The sequence below is a fragment of the Gymnoscopelus microlampas genome (assembly GCF_963454915.1).
Source record: "Gymnoscopelus microlampas genome assembly, chromosome: 5".
In the NCBI taxonomy this organism is placed as follows: domain Eukaryota; kingdom Metazoa; phylum Chordata; class Actinopteri; order Myctophiformes; family Myctophidae; genus Gymnoscopelus; species Gymnoscopelus microlampas.
Window position 1 is genome coordinate 28,577,420 of NC_139942.1, and position 12,272 is coordinate 28,589,691.

The 12,272-nt window shown below is 39.4% G+C and overlaps 1 protein-coding gene across 1 annotated transcript in view; it reads left to right on the forward strand.

The window, feature by feature from the left end:
- LOC311045020 (choline transporter-like protein 5-A) overlaps positions 1–12,272 on the forward strand; it is a gene marked incomplete at both ends in the record, with an annotated part of 35,523 nt that overhangs the window by 3,523 nt on the left and 19,728 nt on the right. The window contains one exon of the mRNA XM_084056831.1: positions 8,706–8,779. Coding sequence (XP_083912957.1) covers positions 8,706–8,779 — 74 coding nt within the window. The remainder of the gene's footprint in view (positions 1–8,705; positions 8,780–12,272) is intronic.

Below are 12,272 nucleotides of genomic sequence, written 5' to 3' on the forward strand. Positions count from 1 at the left end.
CTCTTCACTTTCTTTGTCTCTATTTCTTCACTAATGCCTCTTACAGTAAGAGGCAGGCATAACCTTAAGGGACGGCGCTGTGCGTTATTAAGCAACATCGATCCCATAGCCTGAAGGGACTGCTGCGTGTTTCTAAGCGGCATCGATCCCATAACCCGAAGGGATGGCTGCAGCTTTCGGGTTATGGGATCGATGTCGCTCAGAAACAAGCGTGCCTGTTTCTAAGCAACATTGTTTCTGCTACTTCAAGTGGGCAAATCCTGCTCTGTACTGTATGTACCTTTTGTAGTGGCACTCCGTCTAATTCTTCTAAAAATGTACCACTTTGTGGAGTAGACCTCACAAAACACAAAACAGTAGTTGTACGCGAACGACAAGACAAAGTAAAGTTTCTTTAAAAAAGGTTTACTTTAGAAAACACAAAAATTTACAGAGGCAAGTGTACGGTCAAAAAACTGTGTTGCTTCCTTCAGTGTCTGACTCCAACTGAACTAAAAGACTGTTTGACATCATCAAAGATATACACAGGTGCATCAAACTAGGCTAATTAGGCCCTAATCAAACATCAGACAGATTAACAGGTCAGGTCAGCTAGACCTTTGTAGACGCACCTGACACTTATGAAGCACAATCAAATGTAATCAGATTACCAGCAAAAGCTTTTTAAACCTTTTAGCATAAACTGTTCTTAATCTTAAACATGAATTTACTTGAAAACAAAACAAAGACAATTGGCTCCTACATTACCCGGCCCCTAATTGGTTAGGCAGGAGGGCTAAGCAATTAACATACTTTAACATTCAGAGCCACATTACTTATAATGTCCATAAAGCATCAAAAAACTTAAACATGCATGTTCTTCTTTTTATCAAATCTTCATATTTGCTTTCCTCTTCTCAGTTAGTCTTCTCTTCTGGCCTGGCTTCTTGCAACAGGCAGAGCTTGTTTATAGGTCTTTCCAGAATGCTGGTCTTGGTTTTTACCTTCGCCCTTCGAACGGTTCCACTGGCGTCTGGCAGCGTTTGAACAATTCTTCCCATAAGCCAGGAATTGCGAGGTGAAGAACTGTCCGCTATTAGCACAACATCTCCAGCTGCGAAGTTTCTTCTTGGCCTTGACCATTTCTGACGTTCTTGGAGGAGTCCAGAATAGGTCTGCTAGATATTGAGCTTGCTTCCAACGCCTTCTTGAGTATATGTCATCCCTACTGAAGATGCCCGGGGGCATGCTGGGTTGTGACTTCAGCAGCAATAAGTGATTAGGTGTCAGAGGCTCAATGTCATTCGGGTCATCCGAGACACATGTGAGCGGCCTGTTGTTAATGATGCTCTCGACTTCACACATTATCGTCTGCAGACAATCATCATTCATAGCTTGCTCTTTCAATAGGGAATTGAGGATTCTCCGTACTGTACGAATTTGTCTTTCCCAAACCCCGCCCTGGTGGGAAGCGGCTGGGCTGTTGAATATCCACTTGATTTCCCTTTGGCTGCAAGGTCTTTTCAATCTTGTCATTATCCAGTTGCTGAACTGCTTCTCTCAACTCCCTTTCAGCGGCCACAAAGTTTGTGCCATTGTCACTCCGTATGACAGTGACTTGACCTCTTCTGCACACAAAGCGGCGAATTGCGTTGATGCAGGAGTCTGTGTCGAGGCTGTCTGCAACTTCTATATGCACAGCTCTAAGGACGAGGCAGGTGAACAACACGCCGTACCTTTTCACTGTGCTCCGGCCCCGCTTTACATCAAATGGCCCGAAGAAGTCAACGCCGGTATTTGTAAAGGGAGGTTTGTCTGGCATGAGGCGATCTTCGGGTAAGCTCGCCATCTTTTGCTCTCCGACTTTTCCACTGATTCTGCGACACACTGTACAATCGTAAATTACTTTTCTGACTGCAGAATTGGCTTGTGGGATCCAATACTTGCATCTTAGTTGTGCCAAGACGTAGCTGCGTCCGCAGTGTCCTGTTCTTTGGTGTATGTCTCTCAAGATCAATGTGGCAACTCTGCTCTGCTTAGAGAGAATTGTTGGGTGTTTGACACTCTCTGGCATGGCCAGTTTGTTGAGCCTTCCGCCGACTCTGAAAGTGCCATCTTGAAGAATCGGATCTAGTTTGACCAGCTGACTGCTGTTACTGACATGTTTGTCTTTCTGCAGAGCTTTGATTTCTTCTCCGAAGTGCCGCCTTTGGCTGTACTGAATTATTTCGGACTCTGCGTTGTCCAGATCATCCAAGGTAAGTGGTTTCTTTTCTGTTGTTGTTCTGTATTTCTTCATACACTGTTCTATCTTTGCCTTTTGCTTTGCAGGGTCCTTTTCAGTTTCACTTTGTGATAACTCCTTTCTTTTCTCTTTCAGTTGCTGCAAAGTTTTCTTCAGTTTTAAAATCCAGGCAACTGCTCGTTTGAGTCTATGCCAGTCCGAGTAGTACTTGATCAATTCGTTCATTGGTTCCACGTTATCCTCAACCTTGACTGTGTTGACTTTAACTGTGTTCTTAACCTCAGGATCCTCTTGAAGGGTTTCTTTCATTTGAATAGGTTGCGCTGGCCAATCACATTCATTGTCTAGCAAGAAGCTTGGTCCGTTAATCCAAGTTCCACCTTGTACCAAGTTCTTGGCCTTCAGGCCTCTACTAGATTGATCTGCAGGATTTTCTGTTGTCTTAACATACTTCCATTGAGACGGCTTGGTGGCTTCCCGGATCAGTGTGATTCTGTTCGCAACAAATGTTTTGAAGCGAGCATCTTCGTTGTGAATGTACCTGAGTACGGTGGTGCTGTCGGTCCAGAAGATAGACTGTTGCAGTGGAACTCTAAGCTCTTGACGTAACATTTTGTCTATCTTCACCGCGACGACTGCTGCAGTCAGCTCTTAATCTTAAACATGAATTTACTCGAAAACAAAACAATGACAATTGGCTCCTACACCTTTAATCTAAATGAAACCCGTACTCATGAACAAGTGATATTGGTGCGCCCCTAACTTTTAGTGTTCACACACGTACGTGTGTGTGTGTGTGTGTGTGTTTGCTAACTTTTAGTGTGCACACACGTACGTGTGTGTGTGTGTTTGTGTGTGTGTTTGGCTGTATGTTTGGCTCTGTCTCTGTATAATATGTATATTTGCAGTGTGTGTGCGTGTGTGTACATGTGAGGGTGTGTTTTCACTTCTAGTCCATCTATGACAGCTTTGTTTATGGCAAATAATAATGACTGAGAGGAGGAACGTAGCTGGCCGAACATACACAGGCACAGGTACACGTAGCTGGCCGACAGAATCTTCTCATCTACACATGTTTGTTTACCAGTCACATTTACCTGTTTGTGTGTGTGTGTGTGTGTGTGTGTGTGTGTAATGAGCTTATCATCGAGGGTTTAGAGCCCCATGCAGCCAAGCGGGTCAATGTATTTATAGGCCGACTGTTTACCTGTCACTTTGTTGGTGCTGGAGTAGCAGTGGCTCAGCCTGAAGCCCAAACAGCCTAATATCTTTCCTGGCGACGGGGGGATTCCCTCTAGGCTTAGTGTTAGATGTTTGGTTTCCCATGTAGGAGAACCTTTGGTTTTTTTTTTTTTTTTTTTTGGCCTAAATCGCTTCTTTTTATTTTTTTTACAGGTTGACTGTTTTATTCTTACAAAAGTACAAAAATACACTTACAAACAAATCCAAAAAAAAAATAATCCATACAAATATACATACATCCCAGACTCTTCAGAATAAATATTCACATCTTTATCAATTCATTTATGGCAATAAAAAGACCAATCTATTATTAAAAGTGTAAAAAGTGCCAAGGTGTTACTTTTCTTCTATTTTTATCTAGAGTACGAGCCCTTTTAAGGCTGGTCAGAATCTGGTTAAAAACCACGTTATGTGGAATTATTTGAACTTGACCTAATGACATTTTACATCGTGTTTTCCAAAGTTTTGCCACAACTACACACATGATCCACCAAAAAAAATCATGTTTTTCCTTGTCCATTGTCTCTCTGAAGATACCAAATCTGCAAGAATTGTTACTTATTTCAACATTAAAACCAATTCCCACCATACTGGCCCATACTTTTCTAGATCTATCACATTCAAACAAGAAGTGTTGTAAGGTTTCGGGGTAAGAGCAATTGGGTATAGGACATTCAGTTGTGTTGACTCTGTTACACCATCTCAGTATATGTCTAACTGGAAGCTTATTTTGGGAAATAAGAAAAGCTCTATCTTGCATTTCATATGATATGTTTCTTGCATAGATGTTCTTCACACATTTGTCATTTTCTTCCTCATTTAACCCTTCATATTGAGTCATACCTCCATTTACTTCCTCATTAATCATAGAATATAACATTTTACTTGATAATGTGCTCCAGTCCATATTCAAGTGTTCATATTTCTTTATAAAATCACCATAGAGCAATTTGTAGTCAGTTATACCATTCCGACTTCTACCGTATCTTTTTTTCCATGAATTTGGATCCCCAACCCAGATTGCTCTCCTCTTAATGCCATTAGCTATATTTTTAACAAAAAGTATCTTTAATTTTAGATCTAGATCAACGGCATCAAGTCCACCATTCTTTTTACTGCGGAATAAGATCTTTCTCTTGGTGATTTCATAGTTGGTTCCCCAGATGAAGTTCACACACATTTTATTCATTTTTGTTAAAAGTGTTCTTGGGGGGGGGAATATCGTACCCAAGAACATAAGAGTTGATATTAAGTAGCATTTCTGTATTTCCACTTTGGACCTATAAGAGGCTTTCATTCTATCATATTTACTTATTTCTTCTTTTAATTTCATGATTCTCTTCTCCCAGTTTTTTTCACAACATTTTTCCTTATTTATATAAAGACCCAGGACTTTGATTTCATCTTTTACAATTACGTTAATTTCTGGTTTATTTTCATCAATACCCATCCAAACTCCTTCTGTTTTATCTTGATTGAGTTTGGCTCCAGCTACTTCTTCATATAATTCAAAGTGTTTGTTTACAAAATTCATTTCAGCTTGGTTTCTTATTATGATAGATACATCATCTGCGTAGGCCAAAGCTGTTACTTTCTGACCTGTACTGATGGTTATTCCTTGTATATTCATGTCTCTATTTATTCTTTTTATTAGTGGATTAATAGCGAGAATGTACAGGGCTGCACTGACCGGACAGCCTTGCTTTACTCCCTTCTCAATTTCAAATGGGTCTGTTAGGACTCCATTGACATTGATTTTCACTGTAGATCTTGCATATAGCAGTTTAACCATATCTATAAAACTATTTGGAATACCATATTTTTTCATCACTAACCAGAGGTAATCACGGGATATCAAGTCAAAGGCTTGTTTTTGATCCAGTCCTATAATATAAAAGTCTTTCACAGCATCTGAAGTTATAATGTCTCTAAAAATACAGAGGTTATCCCACATCACTCTACCTTTTATAGCGCATGTTTGCTCTTGTTCAATAATTTGGTCTAAAATGTTCATCAATCTATTCATTATTACTTTGGCCAATATTTTGTAATCTGTATTCATCAAAGTCAAGTGTCTATAGTTATCTAAATTGCTTCTATCTCCTTTTTTGTGTAACATTGTCATCACTCCTAGGTAAAAAGAGTCACTCAATCTGCCTTCTTTAATCCCTTCGTTGAAGGCTGCAGTAAGGGTAATAAGTATTGGTTCAAAGAGTAACAAATAGAGTTCAGCTGACAGACCATCAGGCCCAGGACTTTTATTTACGCTAAGTTGTTTTATGGCAATTTTTACTTCTTCTTTTGTAATTTCACCTAATAATGCTACTGTTTTCTCCGTAGACAAAGGTTGAATATCTTCTAAAAATTCTGATATTTTATCAAAATTGGTCTCAGATCTTTTATATTTCTCAGAACTCATTTCTTGTATCACTCTTCTTTTCTCTTTTTCCTCGGAGACTACATAGCCTTCTTTGTCTAAAACTGATTCGAGGAAACGTTTTTCCCTTCTTTTTTTACATATCGTCAGAGCTTTAGAAACCAGAACTCCTGAATCAGAAGTAGTGTTAAACCCCGCCTCCTTTTTTATATTGAACAAAAACTCGTTATTATAGCTGTTCAATTCTTTTTTTAGGTCATGTAGATCTTTCTGTTCGTTCTCACTCAATATGTTTTTTAATTTTAGAACTAATACTTGTTTTGTTAGCTGGTCATATCTATGATTTCGTTCAATGTTAATCTCTTTAGACATACATTTAAAATAGTCGCGAATTCTACATTTCATTATTTCCCACAGTTCCATATAAGACTTTGTAAAACATTTCAATTCAAACATTTTCCTGATTTCTTTTTCAAGGTCCTTTGTGAGTTCAACATTTTCTAGGCATTTAACATTCAATTTCCAGTAACCTCTTTTTTCGTTTTTCCCAACTGAAAGCAAGGACATAATTATCAAATGATCAGATGTATCTGTAAGAATAGTATTATAGTTAATAGGGTCTATCGTTTTTGAAGTATACATTCTGTCAATTCTTGTTTTACAAGAGCTGTCAAATCTAGTGAAGCCTTCACCATTTGGGTTAAGTTTACGGAATATATCTACTAAATCCACATTGTTTGTTACTTCTTTCAAACATTTTCCTTCTGGGCTAAGTCTAAAAGGTGTATTTGAGATTTTGTCATTGCTTTCAGTAATAGTATTAAAGTCTCCACAAACAATCACATGGTGTCCTGTAAACGTTATCTCTTGTAATTTCCTGAAGAGTTGCATTTTCTCGTTTGCTTTCTGAGATGTATATACATTAATTATCCTTATTTTAATTCCGTTAATAACACAATCAACCATTAAAAGTCTACCTGGTATTATGTCTCTCCTTTTATGGATCTGAACATCTTTTGATTTAAATAAAATACCTACTCCATCTGCCAAATCATTACCAATAGAAATAATTGCGTGACCTTTCTCCCAATGTCTAATCACATCATTTACATCCACTTCACTTTTCAGTCTCAATTCTTGAATGCATAATATATCAAAGTTTGTTCCTAATAGATAATTCATTTTTTCTTCTCTATATTTCTTTGACTGTATACCTCGTAAATTCCATGATCCTACAAATAAAGCAGCCATAGTAAAAGTGTGTGGAGTCTACACGGACGGATTACTTGTAGCTTTCTTTCGTGGTCGAGATGTACCTCTCTCATGTTGCGCTCGCGCTGTGTTAATCGTTGGGTGGTCTTCAGAGGAGTCAAGGGGTAGAGATCTTTTGCGTGTAGTCGAGGGGGTACTGGTTGATGGTCCTCGACGATGTGTTAGTGCAGGTGAAAAAGATGTTGCATCTGGGAGTTTATAAAAAGTTATGGAGGGGTCTCTGTCATCGTAGTCCTGTTCATCCACTTGTTCGGCCCAGCTACGGGCTTGCTGGTGTGAATGTGAATTAGAATCGTTTCCATGATTTTGTGCCTCTTCCATGTTACTTTCCTGCGCTCTGATGATGTTATCTTCTTCTCGTGCGTCTTCCAGTGCTGTCGTTTCTCTCCTCTCGTCTTCAGATGCTGTCAATTCTCTCCTCTCCTCTTCCAGCGCTGCCGGTTCCCCAAAGGAGAACCTTTGGGGTCAAATTTTGTATACAGTATATAGGACTTTACTATGTAGTGGGCAATACAAATATTACTGCTGTTGCATACTGTTGTATTACTGTTGGTATATACAGTATACGGTCTATATACAGTACATATATGCAAGGGATAATCATTATTGAGAAATAAATCCAGACAGGGTGATTAGATGCGAAGCTGAGGGGTCTTTATCACCCTGAGGGGTGATAAAGGTCTTTATAATGGTCTTATCACCGAAGCTTTATAGCCTTCGATTATGCTATGGATACATTTTTTGATATAATCAAATAAATGAGATGCATGTTTTCAAATGCGTAAAAAATACAACCTTTGTGTTTAATTTTTTTGAGAGAAATCAAGAGACCATAATGTTTTGGGATGTACTGTATATGAGATTGAGATCCAATGGTAACGTTATAGGACAGGGATTCTTAACCTGTTTTTTTTTTTTATATGTCATGGTATTTCTTTAGGGTTGTCCGATATTGGCTTTTTTACCGATAACCGATATACCGATATTGTCCAACTCTTAATTACCGATACCGATATCAACCGATACCGATATATGCGGGGATTATTGTGATTAGGGTAAGCTCAAATTTCATATCACACACACCATATACAGTAAGAACTCCTGTAACTTATTTATAAAGCAAAAAAAAAAAAAAAATGTTTTTTTTTTTCAAAAACCGATACCGATATTTTCCCGATATCAATTTTTATGCTAATATCGGCCGATAATATCGGACATCCCTATATTTCTTCTTTAAATCCTTGAAAAGGGCGTTTTCATTGTGATACTGCTAAACTGGGATTTAAAGTGTAGCCGGCCCGGAACACAATCAATTGATTAATCATAACATGCTCACGCGGCCCACCCATCTGACCACTTAACTTATGTGGTCAGATCGGTGGGCCACGAACGCTTTTGTGATTTTCAAGTGGGCCCTGTTCCAGAAAATGTTGAGAACCACTGCTGTAGGAGTCTTCGTACTTTGTTGTGAATAACAGGAGTTGTGGAGAAAATCGTCTTGGAATCTTATTCTACCGTTAAAATTGTGATTTTCAAGTCTTTTCTTTAATGCGTGCTTCTCTTCTCTTCCTGCTCTCTGTCTCCCTGTAGGAGCTGCACAGATGTCTTCTGCTGTTTGATCTTCATCCTCATCATCTTCGCTTACATCGCTCTGGGGATAGTGGGTGAGTCCACTTGCACAGCATGCACATGCACGCGCACGCACACGCACACACGCACACTGCTGAGTGGGGAGAAGTCTCTTTGATCAGAATGTTGTTAGAATATACCCTCCAGTAAGTTCACGCACACACGCCCGCAAACACACACACACACACACACACACACACACACACACACACACACACACACACACAATTTTATTCCTCCACAACCCAAAGCTTGCGTGCACAGAAACTCTTAGAGGCGAACGCACATACACTTGCACATTTATGCCAAATAGTACACAACATACACAACAATACATACACACCTACAGTACAGTATGTATATTCCCACACACACACACACACACACACACACACACACACACACACACACACACACACACACACACACACACACACACACACACACACACACACGCAGCATGTGGTCCCTATAATTGAGCTACAGAGAGAGGAAGAGAATAAGTGAAATCCACAGAGTAAAGCGTAAAAACTTTTCTCACTAAGTGTGATACTATCTCTCTAAATTATGCAAATCTTTGTCTGTGTGTGGCTGTGTGTGTGTGTGTGTGTGTGTGTGTGTGTGTGTGTGTGTGTGTGTGTGTGTGTGTGTGTGTGTGTGTGTGTGTGTGTGTGTGTGTGTGTGTGTGTGTGTGCTTGTGTGCGTGTCTTTCGTTTCCTTCCACATCTCGAGAACCGTCTGACCAATCAAATTCAACAGCAGGCAGAGATCTCTGATCGTCTGGCTACTGTTTTATACTTTGTTCGGTATCACGCTGATTTACAAGCTGACACTGTAGACCTGCTATTTATGCTATTTTGGAAAATGTATTACCATATTTTTATTTAAATACTTTTTTATGATAGATTAAATTGATTTGTTTGATTAACTTGTGCACCACTACAGCAGTGTGAATGTTTGTGTATATGTGACTGTGAAGCAGTGTGACTGTGCATGTGCGTGCGTGCATGCGCGCGTGTGTGCGTGTGTGTGCGTGCGTACGACGTGCATGCGTGCTTGCATGTGTGTGTGTGTGTGTGTGTGTGTGTGTGGGTGTGTGGGTGGTAGGGTGTGTGTGAAGCAGTACTGTAGGTTGCTGTAAAGTGAGTAATTGCTGTAACAGCCAGCCAAGTAGCATGGCTTTACACATACAAAGTGAAAGTGTATATCTCATCTGACCTCATTCCTCATCATGTGGAAAGATCAGAGAGTTTTCCTTTTGACGTCAGAGAAACAGGGCCATGCGTCATGCATCGGGAAATATGGGCCAGCAATGTTGCATAATAATTTCACTACACTATCCAGTGTTTCCCACAGGATTAAATGTTATTCAAGATTCAAGATTTGTATTTGTTGCATCACATTTTGGTACACCAGAGTAAAGTTATTTGGTTTTATATCCTCAGCCTTGTAGCAACAATATAAAATATAGAATGCAAAATAAAGTAGTAAGATGAAAATAACTGCATGTGTACAATAATCATAGTGCTCACACTCTGAATATTATTTAAAATATATATGAGTGGCTATCACAATGAGACTAATGCATTCTGAGTTATAGAAATGTATTTAACTAGAATGTTTCTATGTTTCTGTCTGTCTACATGTGTACCTTTTATGCCCATATGGATATATCTGTATCCGTCAGTCCTTGTCCCTTTGTGCTCATATATGGAGATCCCTGATGTCATCAGTATACATTATATTATATTATGATATGACTGATATTTGTTTGCGGCTCATGCCATGACGACGACACATTGAGGTTAGACAACACACTCCATATTTGGGAGTACCTGTTGGGAACTGCTTATATGGTTATGGCTGAGTCAGAGTGACATCAGAGGTCCGCCCGCCCGCCCGCCTGCACTCCCATTAGCCAATTTTAATATAGGATTGTCATTTCACAAAAAAAAACAGCAATGTTTCCCGCTATAGGCATGTCAGAAACACATTAAGCAAACGGGAAGTAACTGTCACAGTGACACAGTCAAGTGCTCACAGGCATATATATATCTGTCAGACGCACACTACTGGCTGTTTACCTGTCGGTTATGTGTCTTGTCTTGCTGTCACTCATTTGTCGGGTGTTACAGTACATTTGTGCCGGGTCGTTCTATTTCCAATGTGAAGTTTTACTTCAGTCTGTATCAGTGGCGCCGGAGCCTGTTTAATTAAAGGACACTGTGTCCCCCTACTATTCAGTCCAGCCAAAACATTTTTTTAATAAAATCAGTCCAGTCCCCCGCACCTCGCGACCACCGCGAGCGCGAGGCGAACCAAATTAACCGAAATAACCGCATTATCCCCCCCAAAAATCAACAAACCCACCCGAAAATCAACAAACCCACCCGAAATAACTGCAAAATGTTAGCGCGTGCGCAGGGTCCACATGCACGTGCGATTTGCGCGCGTGCATGTGTCCCTGATGTGTCCCCCCACATCATATTCCGTTCCAGCGCCCCTGGTCTATATGCATACAGCTGAGAGTGTCTGTGTATGAAGCGATGGAGTGTCTGTTTTTCTCCCTCAGTTATCGGTATCCACTTTCTTTCGACCTTGAAAGAGCACGTAGTACTCCTGTCTGAGCTCTTTTAGGAGACATCAGGCTCCCTTACCCATACAAACTTTTTGCCCCAGTATGCCAGCACAGCAGAAATGCCTGTCCGAACACATTATTCAGTTTGGGAAAAAAAGAAACATTCATGGTTGTTTGTGTTTCTGGAATCACAACCATCCAAGGTAGAGCTATACTGTACCTGTAAATCCAAGATATGGTGACGATGCTGGCTTCAAAATAGTATTTGTGATAACTGACTGTAGACAAAAACATGTTCAGAATATTGAGTCTTTGCCATAAGAGGTGTGCAAACTGGCTAGAACAGTAATCTGTTGTCTACAAAATATTATACAAGAAATCAATCATCAATAACTAGGAGCAGTAAAAGTATATTTACAGAAAAACAGTGGGGGGGGGGGGGGTCAATTCTTTTGGCAAGCTAGAAGACTGGTGTAAAAGAAAATAAGTACATTTACTCAAGTACTGTACTGTACTTAAGTGCAATTTTACTGGAGTATTTCCATTTTCAGTCCTTTTACTACTCCACTAAATTTCAAATATTATACTTTTACTCCATTACAATTATTTGACAACTTTATTTACTAATTACTTTATAGATTTTAACCACTTCAGCTCTGTGTACATTTCGGCGATTTGAAAATAGCTGATCTACAAGCCCACAACGTTGTGAAATTGTAGATCTGCTATTTTAAAAAGATTTTTTAGACATTTTATACTTTTGAAAAGTTGTGAAATGGCACATTTTGCATAATGAGTATTTTCTACTTTTGGTACTTAGGAGTACTTTTGATACCAATACTTTTGTACTTTTACTCAAGTAGAGTACATTTTTAATTCCGGACTTTTACTTATAACAGAGTATTTCTACATTGTAGTATTGATACTTTTACTTAAGTAATAAATGTGAG